At 50.9% G+C, this 17,997-nt stretch overlaps 2 protein-coding genes and 1 long non-coding RNA gene across 15 annotated transcripts in view; 2 read left to right on the top strand and 1 right to left on the bottom strand.

Annotated features, from left to right (window-relative positions):
- Positions 1–17,645, bottom strand: part of LOC122388276 (cilia- and flagella-associated protein 298-like) — a 39,732-nt gene extending 22,087 nt beyond the window's left edge. Inside the window, exons 1-6 of one of the 12 annotated variants that reach the window (XM_043379227.1) lie at positions 17,559–17,645; positions 11,421–11,571; positions 9,117–9,352; positions 8,751–8,921; positions 8,120–8,243; positions 7,765–7,856 (exon numbers count right to left, since the gene is read on the bottom strand). In XM_043379227.1, coding sequence (XP_043235162.1) covers positions 7,765–7,856; positions 8,120–8,243; positions 8,751–8,921; positions 9,117–9,352; positions 11,421–11,571; positions 17,559–17,573 — 789 coding nt within the window. In that variant the 5' untranslated portion in view covers positions 17,574–17,645. Of the gene's footprint in view, positions 1–7,764; positions 7,857–8,119; positions 8,244–8,750; positions 8,922–9,116; positions 9,353–11,420; positions 11,572–12,002; positions 12,504–12,698; positions 12,771–12,847; positions 13,033–17,558 lie in introns of those variants that run through there. The other 11 variants (XM_043379243.1, XM_043379283.1, XM_043379310.1 and 8 more) reach the window with 11 other exon arrangements.
- On the top strand, positions 1,329–4,235 carry LOC122388268. Of its 2 annotated transcripts, none has more exons than XM_043379188.1 (2): positions 1,329–2,749; positions 3,995–4,235. In XM_043379188.1, exon 1 carries the CDS (start codon positions 1,361–1,363, stop codon positions 2,744–2,746), a length of 1,386 nt encoding a protein of 461 aa, XP_043235123.1. In that variant the 5' UTR covers positions 1,329–1,360; the 3' UTR covers positions 2,747–2,749; positions 3,995–4,235. The 2 variants fall into 2 exon arrangements, with proteins under 2 accessions (XP_043235123.1, XP_043235131.1); XM_043379196.1 differs by having other exon boundaries at positions 1,329–2,714.
- LOC122388375 lies at positions 13,897–16,164 on the top strand. Its single transcript, XR_006257780.1, has 2 exons — positions 13,897–14,002; positions 15,140–16,164. It is a non-coding gene; the product is annotated as an uncharacterized LOC122388375 (long non-coding RNA).
- Positions 17,646–17,997: the final 352 nt, after the last annotated feature.

Genomic DNA, 17,997 nt, shown 5'->3' on the forward strand with positions numbered 1-17,997 from the left:
AGAGAGAGAGAGAGAGAGAGAGAGAGAGAGAGAGAGAGAGAGAGAGAGAGAGAGAGAGAGAGAGAGAGAGAGAGAGAGAGAGAGAGAGAGAGAGAGAGAGAGAGAGAGAGAGAGAGAGAGAGAGAGAGAGAGAGAGAGAGAGAGAGAGAGAGAGAGAGAGAGAGAGAGAGAGAGAGAGAGAGAGAGAGAGAGAGAGAGAGAGAGAGAGAGAGAGAGAGAGAGAGAGAGAGAGAGAGAGAGAGAGAGAGAGAGAGAGAGAGAGAGAGAGAGAGAGAGAGAGAGAGAGAGAGAGAGAGAGAGGAGAGAGAGAGAGAGAGAGAGAGAGAGAGAGAGAGAGAGAGAGAGAGAGAGAGAGAGAGAGAGAGAGAGAGAGAGAGAGAGAGAGAGGAGAGAGAGAGAGAGAGAGAGAGAGAGAGAGAGAGAGAGAGAGAGAGAGAGAGAGAGAGAGAGAGAGAGAGAGAGAGAGAGAGAGAGAGAGAGAGAGAGAGAGAGAGAGAGAGAGAGAGAGAGAGAGAGAGAGAGAGAGAGAGAGAGAGAGAGAGAGAGAGAGAGAGAGAGAGAGAGAGAGAGAGAGAGAGAGAGAGAGAGAGAGAGAGAGAGAGAGAGAGAGAGAGAGAGAGAGAGAGAGAGAGAGAGAGAGAGAGGAGAGAGAGAGAGAGAGAGAGAGAGAGAGAGAGAGAGAGAGAGAGAGAGAGAGAGAGATGGTCCGCACAATGGACTGTGCAGACCACCGACGTGGTGCGCCGCAGCAGCAGAGACCCCGGCGGGACGGGGATGTGTCAATGGGACAGGCGCTCAAAAGGTCACCCCGGAGTGGGTGTAGTCCGCTGAAGACTGGCCCTCGACACCGGTTGTCTGGTGGGGAGCGACCACCAGCCCGGAAAGGGAAGCATGAGGGAGGATGTGGATGGGCTTGTCCTGAGGAAGGTAAGGGCAGTTAAAGTGATATTGGGTCCCATTCGCGTTAAGATCGGTTCTGACCATTTGTGGCAAGATTCGCGGGTTCATGGACCACCTCAAGTAAATATCCATTCGATAAATTAGGACTTAGGTCATCTTTACCATTGCTCTGGTTTGGTTCATTCCAACGTCGTTCATTCTAAACTCCAAGTTCATACAAGCGGGGCGGTGCTGGCGCACACCTCAAACTTGGATCGTCGGTGGACACAATGGAATCTGAGGATCAGGGTCGGTCGATAGTTCGGGCGTCGGCCACCGCCGGTCGCGGCGCCACTGTCGCCATGACAACGGCACCCACCACAGCAGTAGCCGGATCAATGCAGCGGACCCGCGCCGGCGGCGGCCCGCCCTGCAGTGGTGACCGAGTGACCGCCCGGCCAGCGCCGCACCGCCGCCAGCCATGGGGAAGAAAAAGGAGCCACCGAAGCCGACCGGCGGCCTGGAGCAGAGCGGCATCGAGAAGCGGCTGTGCAACTGCATCTGCCTGTGCCAGCTGATGTCCATCATCTCGGGCGTGGCGCTGCTCTACCTCAGTGTGATCGTCGTGTCGCCGGCCAAGCAGACGCTGGACGCCCAGTTCGTGGAGCCGTCGGTGGTGTGCACCACGCTGCGCGTCGAGGACGGCGACTGCGAGCTGCCCTCCTGCGGCGAGTGGTGCATGTCCAAGGGCGGCACCAACTGCCCCATCGTGTACGCCAAGGTGCGTCACAAGGGCACCACCGTGCGCTTCAGCCAGTGCAGCGGCATGCAGAGCCGCTTCTGCTCGGCGCAAAAGTTCAACGAGACGCAGAGCTTCGTCTGCTCCGAGAAGGACAAAAAGGACGATAAGCGCGGCCAGTGCGACCGGCTGAACCGCATCATGGACTGCCGGCCGACCAGGATGGAGAAGAAGCTGGAGGGCCTGCGCACCAACATGACCTCACTGTGCCGCAACATCACCGCCATCAAGGAGTGCGTCGGCAAGAACAGCTCCTCGTCGGCCGTCACGCCGCAGGGCATCATGGCGTGCTCGCAGTACACGTGCAACGACTTGAAAGGCATCTACGAGTGCATCAACGGCAACTGCAAAAAGTACGAGGACCCCGTCTGCACCGACCGCTGCACCTCGCTCAAGATGGGCAACGTCGGCATCGTGACGCCGAACCTGTTCCGCTGGGGCACCTGTGAGCAAGCCGAGGTGAACGGCACCGTCGTCTGGAACGACGAGGACAAGCCGCTCTCGCTGTACTGCTCGCGGATGGAGGAAAACGAGTCGGGCACCGAGCTGACCGGCGAGGACTGTCTGAACGGCACGCTCGACAACCCCGACCACTTCAGCGACATCACCAACTACACAGAGATCCTGGCGCTGCTGGACGAGAACGCCGAACCGCTGGACGTGACGCACACGGCGCTGCCCAGCGAGCGCTCGGTGCTCATCTCGAACGGCACCAAGGTGATGATTAACATCCAGGGGTGCGTCAACACGCTGCAGAAGGAGTGCACCGCCTGGCTGGACGAAAAGTCTCGCGACGGCAACGACGGCATGCACCCGGCCGTCTACCCGTGCTACGTGACGCCCGAGTCGACCAGCTACGTGGTGACCAACTACAACCGCAGCAAGACCGTGTTCCAGATGGTGCTGGCCACCGTGGTGCCCAGCGCGCTGCTCATACTCTCCTGCTGCTGCCTCGTCCTCTGCGGAAAGACGGTCGGCGTCAACGAGTTCGGACTGTTTTTCTGTAAGCCGTGTCACAAGCAAGAGGGCGACGGAGGTAAACAGCCGGCCAAGCAGAGCGCGCCGTGACAAGTACAGTACCCTCCGGGTTTCGCCAGCACGGCTCGAGACGTCCGCCTTGCACTCGCACGACCCGCCCGGCGGCACGGGGCTACCCCCGGTCAGGTCGGAGGGGTCGGACGGATGGGCAAAGGGTCCTTAACCGGCACGGCCTTTCATATGCATGTCCCTATGCATTTACGTATCCATATTTCGGTTTCCGGACTTTGCTACAGCTTTGAAGATTATTTAATTGCTTTGGCAACGAATAGGTTATCTAAAATACAACAGTACGTTGCAATTGCCATTGCGTAGCGTTCGCCTATAAATGAGCGGACGCGTAACATGTACGAATATTCTCCAGATAAAACTGACCAACTGTAAAATTAAGCACCTTTCATCTTGCCCAAAAGCAGAGGTACTCAATTTCAGCTATATTTAATAATTCGCCCCTGATTCGTCCTCCTATCAATGCTAAACTCTGCTAAACAATGCTAAACGTCCCGACCCTTATTTGTGCTTTTGGCTTTACAGTCCCGATGCATGGTGCCTTATTGAATTTTTTACTTTAAAAGGATCCAAAAGAAAGGCTCAACAGCCCCGAGCTGTGCGTCCGTCTACCCTCGCCCTGTCGTCCGACGCCCGCCGACCTGACCGGGTGCGCCCCGGCTCGGCCGCCGGCCGTGGCCCGTTTGGTCTCAACTCTCACAGCATGGCGCCGGCCCCTGGCGACTCCTGAGAGTGGCTGCCACTTGGCACTGCTTCTGTGACGGACGACCCCGCCCCCGAGCCGTCGGACCGACTGCCGTCGCCGGACGCAGTCGGTTCCTCCGACCACTGTGGGCCGCAGCCACCTAACCCAGTGCTGACCAATCCGTGCCGCTCAATCCGCCCGTGTGCTGTGGTGACTGCTAATCATGGTGGATGGTAAACGCTCGCCCTCACGGCATTCATCTCACGCCTCACAAGGCTTAACGGAGTGATATTCAACTGCATGTTGGCTGATAATTGTGTTCACACCCTTTTTCAATTAGCATGGCCAACTGACGGATGAGAGAAACGACATTATCTCTCGCCGTTTTGGTGTTTTCTTATTGTTCCCACACAAAGGTTACCACCAGAGCAGTTTGGTGTGGCTTCCTTTTGGCTCCCCTACCGATTACTCTCTCCCAGTTCAACTGTGCCGTCACTAACCAATCACCGGTCACTACCTCTGACCGGTCACCTCTGACCCGTCTCCGTCCGCTGTCTAACGCGCCGCCCCGTCCGCCGTTGCAGGGAAGCCACAGCTGGACGCCCTTTGACAGAGCGCGCGGCGACCGTACCGGAGGGCCAGTGCGGGTGGCGAGTCGGACTGCCTGCTCAGCGGCCGGGACGCCTAGTCGCCGCCGCCGCCCCCGCTCAGCTGTCGCTCTGCCGATCTGCCCGACGCCGCCCAGCAGTAGGCCGCCTGCACTCGTTCTCTCTCCGCTTTTACCCTCCCCGCCCGCTAATGTAGTCCGCCTGTCCACTGCTTCCTCTCAAGATGCCTAAGAAGAAGCCGCATCCGCTGTCGCGGCTGCGCTACTACGTGACGCTGCTGGCCAGCGTGGTGGCCATTGTCTCGTTTTGCGCGCTGCTCTTTCTGGTGCCGTTCGTGTTCGACCCGGCCATCTCGACGCTGTCGGCCGGCTTTCCGGAGCAGCCGGCCACCTGTCGGCTGGCGGCGCTGCGCATTGGCGAGCGGCTCTCCTCCTGCAACTGGACGTCGTGCAGCGAGGGCTGCACGGCGCCGCTGGTCACCTGCGTCCAGCTGCTGGTCGACGTGTCGCACGTGCCGTACGAGCAGTTCGACCGCGCGCCGGCCGCCTACGACCAGTCGGTCTGGCAGCTCAGCCAGGTGCCGCTCAAAATCAACATCCAGAGCTGCGGCTACCCGCCGCGCGTCAACTGCACAGTCTTCTGGCGCCAGCTGCTGGAGGCCGCCGACGGGCCCGGGGGTGCCACCGACGGGCCGGGGAATGCCGCCCAGCCGCCCACCAAGCTGACCCCTCTGGAGCGGCTGCAGCGCCGGCTGGCCGACGGGCCGTTTCCGGTGCCCTGCTTCCCCAGCCGAGAGATGCCCGACATGGTCATCTTCAGCTACGACTACAGCCGGGAGCTGACGACGCTAGTGCTGGCGGGCGCGGTGCCGGCCGGCGCCATACTGCTGACGGTCGGCTTCCTGTGCTACTGCTACTGCGGCTGGTGCCGCCGCTCGTGTCCGCAGCTCCACATACCCGGCGAGACGGACCGGTGAGTGACCAGCACAGAGTATCTGCTTCATACGGTGTACTGTACTGCTGACGGACAGAGAGGATAAACTTCGTACCGTACCGCTATCCCTAGCACGCACATGCTATTTCTCCATCCCGTAAAATACGCATGAGCCATGTCGATTGCCATATCACGGTCAGTTTCATTCCTAATGCCGATTTCATCTAAACTTTTTTTTACCAATGTCTGGCCATCCCAAGCCAGGTCAGAGGTAAAACTTTGCTTTTGTGGATTGGTGAACCATTACTATTTCGGAAGAAACGTCGCAGTGGTTTCTTGGCTGGCAGATTTGTCCCACCGACCGGCCGGGACTCTGTTGCGTCGCCGACTGACCTCTGTCTTCACCGCAGGCCCAGCATGGTACCGCCGGAGCTCACGGTCTCCATGGCGTCCAGTGTCACCGAGAAGCAGTAGCCTGACTGCGGTCACCAGGACCGAGTCTTACAGCAGCCGGCCCCAGCCGCCAGCCGTCCTTCATCTGCAGCTTTCAGCCCGTTGCCTCACGTCCCATGTGGTGCCTTAGTTGGCGCGTCGGCGCTCGTTCTGCCCCCTTTCCTTCTTGGTGGCCAGTCTGAGTGAGCGGCGGCGATCGGCAGTACAAAGCGACAGCGGTGCCTCCGTCGGCCGCCGCGTGAACGACTCTGCGCGGTTAGTTTAGTTGCGCTGTAGCGCTAGATTGGTTTCGCCATGCCAGACTGACCAGGGTCGCTCGCGGATAAGGTAGGGTCAGGTCTTGGGGTCAGGTCTTGGTCTGCACCGCAGGATTGGGGTACAGAGCAGGTGGGGTGCGCACGGCTCGCTACCGGCAGTGACTATCTCTGTCGCCCTTGCAGTCCACGCCGACCGCATAGTTTGTCGCGTTTTTAAGTCTGAGCGACAGGCCTGCAGCTGCTGCCCTGCCGCCGCAGCGCACAGTATTACGGCGGCTCGCCGCAGTCCGCTCAGCTCGCCGCCTGCCGTCCCGCCGCTGCGCTGGCTAGTCGAGCAGTGCTCAGAGCTGCCCGCTGCAGCGCAGACAGCCTACGCACCGTACTGATATTAGCAGCGCCCTCGGAGGGCTGCCACCAGCGGCTCTCAATCATCCGGCAATATCGCGTGCGCGCCACGTTTTCGACTGTGATACTAGCGCGTAATACGCACGGTGCCTCGTTATCCCGTTTACGCACAGCCCGAGCATTATTTCACCCTTCCAACGATCGCGCTTAGAGGGTCGCTATGGGGAAAACGTGGGTATGCATCTTTAAGATTTTGCTTACATATGTAAGCGTGGTGTGAACTTTTTCATATTTTGTCTGAATGCAATAAGTCATTATCAATAAACGGAGCGACTATCTTTGTTGGCTGTGGACTACACTTCCCGTGTATCAAGTCTCTCATGCAGCGTGAGGTTCGGTGCTTTAACCCTATTAGTGGCAGGGGGGGGTTGTTTTTATCCACCCCTCAGGTTTTTCGGGAATATCTCCGAAACCGCTGAAGCTACGATGCTGAAATTTTCTGACTTTTCCTAAAACTAAATTGGGCACATTCCCTGAAAATTTCAAGTTCATAACTTTACCAGGGGCGGCTCCAGAGCACTGGGAATTGGGGGTCCTATTCGTGAAGCGAGTCATTTGGGCGAAGATCACGATGCTGCACCAGTTTTACGAACAGTGAATGAAAGGTATCATGTGATAACATATACAAAGTTATTGTGCATCCTCTTTTGACACGTTTTTGCTATAATAGGCGGATCCAGGCGTCCAAAAAGGGGGTTATTTTTTACCTCCCAACATAGGTGCCCTGACACCGCCTATGCATGACCAATACAATTTTAGTCGTTCTCTCATAAGAAAATTGTAACATAACAAGACCATTGCCACCCTTTTTAAAAACAGTACCAACAAAAACCTTATTTACTATACTTTTTGTGCACCCCCAATTTCAATGATCTGTATCCGCCTATGATTTTTGAAAATGCATATTTTTAGGATCCATGTGAATTCCTGGTTCATTCTCTATCGATCGGCAAAAGTTGCGTTAAGATTGGTTCAGAAACCTGGCCGTGATAAACAGTCTAAAATGTATCTGCAATTTGCCCGTTTTTACCCCCCTCTACCCCCCTATTGACATTTTTTAATTTTATTTTTTTTAGAAATGTAGATCTCGTTGAGCCAAATCGAATGCCGTTTGAATTTTGAAAATCGGCCGGTTAGATCTCGAGATATCAAGGGGGGGTCGTAAACAGCCCCCCCCCCTGCCACTAATATGGGGTAGCCAGGAGCCTGCCACTAATAGGGTTAACCGAAACGGATAGCACTAAAGTACGGTTTACTGACAAGTTTGATGCTAAACTCACCGTGCATGGGCCGTCTGTCGAGCGCAGTGCTGTCCAGCCGGGCGTCGGTGGGCTCTGATGGGTTGACAGGCCTCCCGGCGACTCTCGATGGCCTCACTAGTACACCGCCTCAATGGCCGGGTGGGCAGTGTCCCAGCACCACACTGGCCTCCGCACCGCTTCCCCTCCCTCACACAGGGGAGGCGAGGGGAGGACGAGAGGCTGTGTAACCTGAAACAGAGCTCCGGCCGTGCCTGGCCATTCCCGGGGAGTGGGGGGGGGGGGGGGACGGACACGGGGAAGGATTCGCAAGTGCGCAGTGAATTCTGAGGCTGAAGGCAGGGAGCTGGGAAACCCTGACATGTACCCCGAGGTTCCCACCAGGGTCTATCCCAAAGGCTGACCCCGGCCAGGGACTGGCCCCAATCAGGGGACTGACCTTGAGCTCCTCCTGACGTCGGAACTCGGCGGCCATCAGTTTCTTCTGCTCCTCCTCAGTCATCAGCGGCTCACGGCCCGGCGCGCCCTGGCCTACAGGCAGAGACACGGTGACAGATATACACAGGATGGTCACAGAGTGGCCATCAGCGGCTCACGGCCCGGCGCGCCTTGGCCTACGAGTATAGATGCCTACGGACACAGGTCACAGAGTGGTTGCACCCCGGTATTTCATCACACCCTAATGCCTGTTGACTGTGTAAAAAAGTGAGCGTAACAATCCCGGTAATCAGGGAGGATACTTAAATTCTTATTTTATTAGCCCAAACTTTTGCTCCGAAACGGTAAATACATACCTTTCTTCTGCAGTTTGACGACCACTTTGGTTTTCTCATTTTTCCCGATGTAGTCTGCCAGGGTCTTGCCTCTAAGCATTTCTTTCCCAGAGAACCAGAGCTGCGCGAGACCTGGATCCATCACCTGGCGAGATCCGGCGGCCAATGAGTCATTATGATCCCCTATCAATATGTAAGTACTGCTGAGGTCCCGAGCCTCAGTGAGTGTCCCTTGAAAAAGCAGTGCATCTTTTGTTTTGATGGGTTAGGCCCTTTCGGTATAACAAGACCATTTCAGGGCCGGAACGATGATAGGAATTAGGGGGAGACATTGGCCTGGGCGGTCACCCTAGAGAGTCACCGGGGCCGAGCCCGCCCGAATGGACAGGCCGACCAGCCCCCCCCCCCACGCACTCTCTGCACCCAGCTACGGGTGTGCTCCCTCAGGAGCAGCGGTACCGCCCCAAGGGAGCAGCCCGCATGAGATAAAGTTGCCTGTCCAGCCCGGAGGGCGTTGCAGCGTGCAGGAGAAGGATTTCGGTATCCTGAGGATGCGATGGAACGGTGTTGTCTCCCTTCGTATCTGCGTGCCACTGAGCTCCCAGTGGGTGCCGAGGTCTCGGTAGGTAGCTATTAATGTCACGATAGGTACCTGCAGTGAGGCCTGCGTGCCGCTGAGGTCCTCCCGGTTCTCCAGCTCCATGCGGACCGGGTCGTAGGGCGGCAGGCCCATCGGGTACACGATCATGGTGGCGCCGCGCAGGATGGAGAGCGCCTCGGCCACCAGCCGCTCCGTCAGCGGCACGCCGGCGCGCGCCTGGTCCTGGTGACACGGGTGAGAAGTTACGGACAGTACAGGAACGCCGGCAGACCAGGCATTGTGACACGGAACAACCAGGTACACGGACGTCGGACAGGTAACACCTCAATACCGACAGTGAGATCCAACACCCACAGAACATTCGCAGTACATGTTGTTACCAGCCCTGTGGCCTGTGGTGCGGTAGGTAGCGCCTACCTTGGCCACGATGGCGGCGGCCTCGTCCCTGGCCTTGGTGAGCACCTGGGCCATATTGTCCTTGGGCGCTCGGCCGTTCCGCCGCCCGAGCGGGTCAGCGCGCATCTGGAAGCCCCCCGAGGGCACGGCGATATCGGCCTGCGAGTCCTGCAGCTTCAGGTCTGTCACTTGATCCTCTGTGAGGCCAACCATCTCTGGCGGCAGCGCAATGCCATGCTGCGCCAGTTCCGAGAACTCTGCACAAACAGCCGACACACACCGTTATACAGGATGTCCAGAAAAAAAGATACTACGGAAATTAAGTCGCATTCATTGACGCACGTGCCGATTTTGTTCCAAATTCATGTGCTTTTAGTGCAAGATTTGGCAAAACTCATGAGCACTGTAATGCGTCGTTGGAAAGTTGTCTGCCTGCCCTCCGAGATGGTCAACATGACCATCAGTCACCTGCAGACTGTGCTAGTGCTGGAGCTGATCCGCCGTAAGGCCGCTCACATTGAGTATCTGCTTTGAGGAGCTGCCGCAACTAACCAAAGAGTTTACATGCCATGTGGCACCTGCTGTCTGTTTTGCCATATTTTGGCGAATACAAGCATGTGCCATTTTAAAATGTAAGGTGTTTATTTTCGGAATTACAGCAAAAAATAATAGTATCCGTTTTTTCTGGACACCCTGTATAATGGAAACTCCGTTAACTATGCACAGCCAGCCGACACGACATCATATTACGGTAGCTCTGAGAGCTGAGCACCGACAGCTGAACCACACCATCACAATATAGGTCATGGAAGATCAACATAGTTCATAAACAATTGCAACACCTGCATCGCACGTCTGAGCTTACTTCCATAACTGCTGGCTCAGCACATGTTTGAAGCACGTAAAAATGACTAAAATTCAAGTATTCAAAATCACATTATTACGGAGCGAGCGAAGCGAGCGTAGTCTTTACGGAGCGAGCGAGGCGAGCGTAGTCTTTCCTTAGATGAACGGAAATTTCTGAGTATGAGCGGCCGGCCGGCCGGCCGGCCGTGGTCACGCTTTTGCGAGGCTTATATCTCAGCAACCACTTGACCGATTTACACGCGGTAATTTTTGTAGGGTAGCTTCATTCCTTCTACCAAGTATTGGACTATTGCCGATGCATGTGGGTGACCCCTTATGCACGTGCCACGTGCAAAACGAAGAGGTGTCACTTTTGTAATTGTTGCAATATCTCGGTAATTACTTGGCCGATTGCGCTGAAAGTTGGCATGTAGGTAGGCACCCACTAGGCAATGCATATCCATGTGCCAGAGTTGGGGTGCTGCTGCACGTGCGCACGTGCAGGGGTCGATTCCAAATATCGAGAACGGCTGGACCGATGGCGCTCAAATTTGGCACATGGTTAGGGACTGGTTAGTAGGGTGGCGTGCAAAAGTCAGTTGGGACCCATTTTGCACGTGCGCACGTGCAGGGTGCCGATTCCAGATCTCGAGAACGGCTGGGCCGATTGTGCTCAAATTTGGCACATCGCTAGAGACCGGTTAGTAGGGTGCCGTGCACAAGTCAGCTGGAGGTACCCCTCGAAATTTCGCACGTGCAAGGCTCACCCTCTCGCTCGCTTCGTTAGTCGCCCATAAGGCGTTATACTGGTTCCTTAGATTAACGGAAATTTCTGAGTATGAGCGGCCGGCCGGCCGGCCGTGGTCACGCTTTTGCGAGGCTTATATCTCAGCAACCACTTGACCGATTTACGCGCAGTAATTTTTGTACGGTAGCTTCATTCCTTCTACCAAGTATTGGACTATTGCCGATGCATGTGGGTGACCCCTTATGCACGTGCCACGTGCAAAACGAAGAGGTGTCACTTTTGTAATTGTTGCAATATCTCGGTAACTACTTGGCCGATTGCGCTGAAAGTTGGCATGTAGGTAGGCACCCACTAGGCAATGCATATCCATGTGCCAGAGTTGGGGTGCTGCTGCACGTGTGCACGTGCAGGGGTCGATTCCAAATCTCGAGAACGGCTGGACCGATGGCGCTCAAATTTGGCACATGGTTAGGGACCGGTTAGTAGGGTGCCGTGCACAAGCCAGCTGGAGGTACCCCCTCGAAATTTCGCACGTGCAAGGCTCACCCTCTCGCTCGCTCCGTTAGTCGCCCATAAGGCGTTATACTGGTTTTGATCAATTCTTTTCTTTTTGCAATATAAATTCATGTTGCAAATGAAGCCCATATTGTAGATCAACATTTTGTTGATTAGCCCTCCACATATTAGGCAATGTTTGCACCGTAAACAAGGCAAAGGAACCCAGTTCTTACCTGACACTAGCCTCAGTACTTTAAGTCTTCCATTGAATATGGTGCAGATATTATATATTGTATCATCAAGTTTTTCTGATATGCTGGTTTCATAGAGAAATTGCTCATCATCACCTCGCTTGATCACAAGACGAACCATTGCACCTGTGGTCTGGTAAAAAGACAAAAGTGTGATTTTTGTAGTCTGATGATGCCCAAGCTTTACATGAAAATACTTTGAGAATTGCTTTATTGAAATTTGAATGTATAACTATTCATTGTTGTATTCTTCATTTGAAAAGCTGTTATATTTTGAGTAGTGAACTGTCTTTCAACAATGTTACTTATAGAACAATAAGCAATGCACTCGTTCACTCTTGCCTGGCATGAGCATGAATATCAGCATAGGAAGCAGGAACAGCTGGAGGCTCCAGCCCCATGAGTGCTGGACTCGGTTGCTAAATACTTTCAACACCTACTTTGGTAAACTGAACAGAGATAGATAATTATATAGTTTTTATGAACTTAGTTCAAATGTCTGGATGAAAGGACTGACAGGACAGAGCCAGAGCACACGCTAAGCAGAGCTTGTTTGTTACCTACATTATGCGTAGACCTCCACCCGTGCCATCAAATTTGAATTGCGCAATTCTGGGTAAGGGGAGAATTATCAACTGACTTCAATTGGCTGCGGAAGTTCCCACCAAGCGCAGACCACCACCGTCAAGTCTGAAATAGGTATTGAGGGCCTGAGCGACTCGAACCCGGTCTCTTACGACTGGGAGTCCAACGCTCGACCAACTGAGCAGCCTAGCTATGGAACAGCCTAGCTCAATGTTGATGTGGTCGCTAGCTCAAGGCTTTATAAACCTAGCTTGAGCTGTAAGAATCTTGGCTTGAGCTAGCTTATGGTCAGCCTGACAATGGCAATGAAACCATTTATCCACGGTAGCTACCTAGCCAAATTTACACGTTGGTTCGAACTTCGAGGTGTTTTGACTTTTCTTCAATTCGTGGGGTCCATTACTCTGATACACAGGGAAACGCACTGAACTCGGGAAACGCCAGTGACTGCCAAAGCGACTGCTCAAAAGCCTAATCAGCAGCTATGAAATGGAGTTGCCATAGCAACCGTCCGAAGTTTGATCAACTATTGACCGTCTACTTATCGTACTGATATTAATTTTTGATAGATATTGTTACCTCAAATCAAGTTTCTTTTGAAAGGTAAAAATCAACGTTAAAGAAGCAAAAATCTATCAATTTAAAGTGCAAATATACAACGATAAAACCTCATACCCTGTATTTGCCCTGTATAAAACAAAAGAACTGTCACAGCAGCGCCAGTATTTGGCTTCTGTCTTTTTGTTTATTTTTTCTTCGTTTCTCTGGTGACCCTGATGATGAGTTTCGAAAAAAAATTGTCTCAGTTTTTTACGAATGCTTACCTAATATGCATTTGTGGTAGATAACTATTCATTTTCCCTGCTGGAAGAAAGAAGTAGTTCGGGGATCGCTTTTATCTGTGGACTTTACTTAGGTAGGTATCTGTGGACAAGATCGGGTAGAAAAAAATGCGCCCGCTGGCCGCTGTCTTCTGTCGTGTTGTTTGTTGAGTTGAGTTTGTGTCGGTGTGTCGCAGGGTTACCGCTGCAAGGGAAATTTCCCTTTTCTATGGAAGTCAGCGAAGATCTAGGGATATATGGATTTCACACGAAATCTAGGGAAATGCCACAAACCCGAAAAATTGTTGTTTTTTCAACAATCGAAATCATTATTGTCATAAATTATTCTTCCGCATGCCATATCAAAAAATATGAGAACATTTTTCACAAAATTAACGTTTGATGCTCTAATTTTAAAGATATAAAGTGAATTACATATGCATGCATGTAGTTATATATAATTCTTGCTATTATTTCAAAACGAACTGCTGCTTTGTACCATTTCGGGTGCGGCTAATTTTTTACATCAAAGTTTTTGTTTTGGCGTGATTTTTACAATGTCTAGCGCATATCACTTCCTTTCCCGCGTCTCGAGTCGCAACACACCACAATTTGCGATATCAGTTGGGCAAACTAGGCGGCGGGAATCAAAATATGGAGGCATCAAAATATTGATTCTAGTGGGCGGAGCTTTGACCATATATGGGCATAGAATCAATATTTTGATTCAATTTGGGACATTCCCACCTTCAGACGACCCGTTACGGCGGAAATAACCCCCATGACGGCGAGATTTTTTGACAAGTCAAAACAAAAAACTTCCCCGCTTCAATTTTTCGCTGCATGGCTATCAGCCGTTTGTCGCGCGTACCTTTACGAATGGCACAGAGATTTCGCCGCCATAATTCAACAAAAACGTGCTGTTAAAACTTGCTCTGTTTATCATTAACGACGAGCCTTTGTAATTTTTTCATAATTTTGTCTAAAAGAAAATAAAAAATGAGTTATTTAGTTGTATAATTCATTTATAAGAAATATTCTTTTACTTTGCATCTAGCCACGATTTCCGGTTCCCGCCATTTCGCGCCGGCGTCGTGGGTGTGTGGATGCAACGTAGTGCTCCCGGTTTTATTTTGTTTAAGCGACCTTTTCTGAAGTGTAAGTAACAATGGATCATATTTTAAGATACTTTGAAGTGTGTTTTTCAATTTCAGGCATGTGATCTTAACGTTTCTTACCGAAAACTCGTTTTAAGAGATGGTTTTAGGAACATGGCGCGGTAGCGACGTCAGCGGCGCGGGACGCCTTCGCACTCTTCTATTGTCTTTTTAAGCTATATTTTTTTGAAAATGATGTCTTAGGTGTAGTATTTCAGTGAAATATGATGTCCTTTAAAAGTTACGGTATAAATTAGTTACAAGAAGCCTAATGTTTTGTCTCACATGATAGAATTGTTGGGTGGACTCATGAAATGGGGGCAGTGCATGTCCAGTATTTTACATAATTTGGATGTTTTAGCCTCTGCTTGTGTCTCACTCATCCAATTGTTGCTACAACTTTAATTTGTAGCATTTAAATTTTTAATGGCAACTAGGTTATTGACTTGTTCCGAGTTAAGATTGAAAGGTCGTAGTGCATGTTCGTGTTTGCCTTATCTAAATAGTAGGTATGTATGCTTGGCTTGTAATTGCTTTGCCCATTTTTGCTACATATTTAATGATGCTTACTTTAAGTGTAACAAAAGCAAGTTGCTGAATGGTGTAAGCCATATTTACATTATGCGTGATCTTCAAGAAAATTGTGTCTAATGTACGGCTGTCCAGGGAATGCTGGATAGTTAATTTTCAGGATTGTCCATGCCAAAGTTAATTTTAGAGGCCAGTTTTATCATCACAAATAGCTGCCTGCTAGAATTTTTTTGCCTAAAGACTGCTTCACATATGGAGCGTTAACATGATGGGCACGTAAACGGATAGGGCTGTACCGTTCATGCTCTGTATGTGAAGTAACTTTAAGACAAAAAAAAATCCAGCAGCCACCTATTTTTCTGTTGGTACAACTGGCCTCAGGGCTCAGATCTACTTTTTTGGCAGAATTTATATAACTGCATGAGATGACAGTTGTTGGCGCACCTGGTGGCGTTCAGTGGAAATTTAAGTGACATTAAGTATTTAATTTTTTATTGAATACATTCTAAAATTAATAGTTGCTGAACAAGGGGAATAATAACACATATAGTTTCCTAATTTATTGTCCACAAAAGTCCTAATTATTGTGTTCTGTTGTTTGCTGCAGGTCAACCAAGGATCAAACACTGGTCGTTGCGGGGATCGGCTTCAGAGGGCCAAGGAATGTCTTGAATCGCTGTTCAGTCGACAGGCAACTGTATGACAACGCCATCCCTGTCAACCAGAGCGTCGACCGAAGTAGGGTGGCGTTGCGCGGACCTGGCCGCACCCGACCAACCGGCGGAGTACCTGACTCGGGCTGGGCGGAGACTACCTACATCACGACCTTTTGAACTTTGATCTCGTGGCGAGAAACAATATGACTTAAGGAAGTGTGTATGTGGCTGGCGGGGCCGAGGGTGAAATGCGCCACGTGTTTATCCTGCCGGATGACGACAGTGTCACCAACCTGTCAAAGAACGAGCTGGTGCAGCGCGTGATGACTGCTATCTCGTCCCTAGAACCGGAGTAGAAAAACGTGCGCATAGCCCAGATGAAGCGAACCAAAACACAGACAGGACTGATAGCGTTTCGGTCGAGAATGTTCTGAAGATGCTGATCAGTAGACCAATTGGTGACCGTTTTCGGTGGTAATATGGGATCTTGGGGACTGGGGTGTTCCAAAGCGACCTGCTTTGGGTGTGGACATAAGTGGCTCAACCTGACAGGATTGATGTTTTAGGTAGCCGTGCTAATCATAAACCCTATATTGAGTGTATCTGTACAAATTTTGTTTATATTTATTTCATGTATTTGATTCGAAACCGAAAATTGCTCTTTGTAATTAGGCAACATCGAGACGTTGAGGTCATTCTCCAGACGTTTATTTGTTTTTTTCTTACCTGTCCACGGTATGTCTTATTGGTTAGGTCTCAGTTTCAAATATTATTAACTGCATGTTTTGCAAATACGTAGCTATATTGAATTAGAGACGTGTCCTAAAAGTGAGTATTGCTTTGCATGGGGTGTGAGCGTCAACGACAAGGCTTTGTGATGGTAAATGTGTGGCAATTGCAGGGATCGTTGTGAAATGTGTTATGAATATCATCGTATTATTTGCGAATGCAAATACATCCGTGTATCATATTTTCATTCAAATTGTGCAATTTGTGCAACGGGCTTGAGGATATTGTTCGGCGAAATATCTCCTACTGTACTCCACAGAAATGGGACGGGATACAGATGCGTAGAAACACATTCATGAACACGTGAAAGACGATAAGTTAACTTTTTTTTTACTCAAAATCAATGCTACAAAGCAGGGATGTGGAGCCGTGAAAATGTCAGACGGCTTCGGCTCCGGAGGAAAAAATCGGCTCCAGCTCCTGCTCCGGCTCCGAGTAAAATGGTCGGGCTTCGGTTCCGGCTCCGACTCGGTACAACCCCTATACAAAGGTCAGCACGGCTCCCTTAACGCATTCCCTCGAAGGCTTGCAGCTTTGAGCAGGGAGCCAGGGTGAGTGCTGAAAATCCCTGGTCTACCGTGGGAATAAGGTCAAGAAAAAAATTACACGATCCTGTGCTGATAATATCTTCATGAATTTATTGAATTTGCATTATTTGCACACAAGAAACATCTCGTAAATCAATTTGAAGGGTGAAGTACGTCTGCAGAAAGTATGTTCGCAGAATCAATATATTGATAAACCAGCTGATTTCAGAATCAAAATAATGATTAGCCAGCTGTTTGCGGAATCAAAATATTGATTCTCGCCGGGATTAGCCGCCGTGATGAATCAATATCTTGATTATTTTCAAGACGCTTTCCTAAACTAACCAAAGAGGTTAGAGCTATTGTTTCGTGACTGGCGGGTAGCTTCAACGTTGCTCTTCATTTTGTGAAGAAACTATTTTGAAATTGTAGCCGGTTGCTGAATAATTGACGTTTCTGTGATGGTCTGCACGTATGCCCATATATGGTCAAAGCTCCGCCCACTAGAATCAATATTTTGATGCCTCCATATTTTGATTCCCGCCGCCTAGTTTGCCCAACTGATATACCACTCAATTATATTATACCACGTACAATAATTTGCGTGTGACCAAAAAGGAACGAGTCTGTGTCCGCTAGGGACACGGTTCAATATCTACACACCGATTACCTATACCATAGTGATGCGGAGCATTTCAGCACCATATGAGCGAAGTTTCAATTTTTCTGGCCCATTGTCCTTCCTTCCACGGTCGTTTCTCTAAACTCCTGCAGTGCCCCGTGTCATGTGCTCTTGCATGTCCTCAATCTCTTCAAAAAGTGATCCCTTGAGGACGCCCTTGGTGTTCGGGGATAGCCAGAAGTCACATAGTGTTCAATCTGGCGAGGACGGGTGATGTTTCACTCTGGGTTCCACTGTGGGCTGCCCTCCGGCTGCTCAAAGACTACCGTGTCACTTCCACACAGCGAGCCTTTTGATCATTGGAGAACACTGGGCACCCCCTTCACGCGAATCCTTCCTCGTGCCCAAATCCACCGTCAGGATGGTACTCACCGACTCTGTTCCCATTCATAGCCCCTCAGCCAGCATCCTTACTGTCCATCTGCGATCGCTGTGCGTCAGGCTCGTGGATGTTTTCGACCCCCACCGGACACGATTTGGTAGCCGGGGTCTGTGACGTCAGCCGGGCGTGAAGTTTTCCCTTCACCATAGGCTTCACACACAAACCGGCCGAAGTTCATGCCAGGATAGCCCGGCTTGAAAGTGCAAAAATGATTAAATTTTGCCCTCAATAGATTCATTGCTTCATTTTATAACTAAAAACGTCCGTTATTAGGACTCAATGAAGGTAAAAAGTACTCAAAATCGAAGTTCAAGAAGATGCTGTCCGAGCACAATCTGGTAACATCACGTGACCTCTTTTAAGCAGAATGTATATAATTCAAGGATGTTATTACACGATTGCTGCCTAAAACATCATAAATAATACGCT

Source organism: Amphibalanus amphitrite, unplaced genomic scaffold, assembly GCF_019059575.1.
Source record: "Amphibalanus amphitrite isolate SeventyFive unplaced genomic scaffold, NRLGWU_Aamphi_draft 000018F_arrow, whole genome shotgun sequence".
Classification (NCBI taxonomy): domain Eukaryota; kingdom Metazoa; phylum Arthropoda; class Thecostraca; order Balanomorpha; family Balanidae; genus Amphibalanus; species Amphibalanus amphitrite.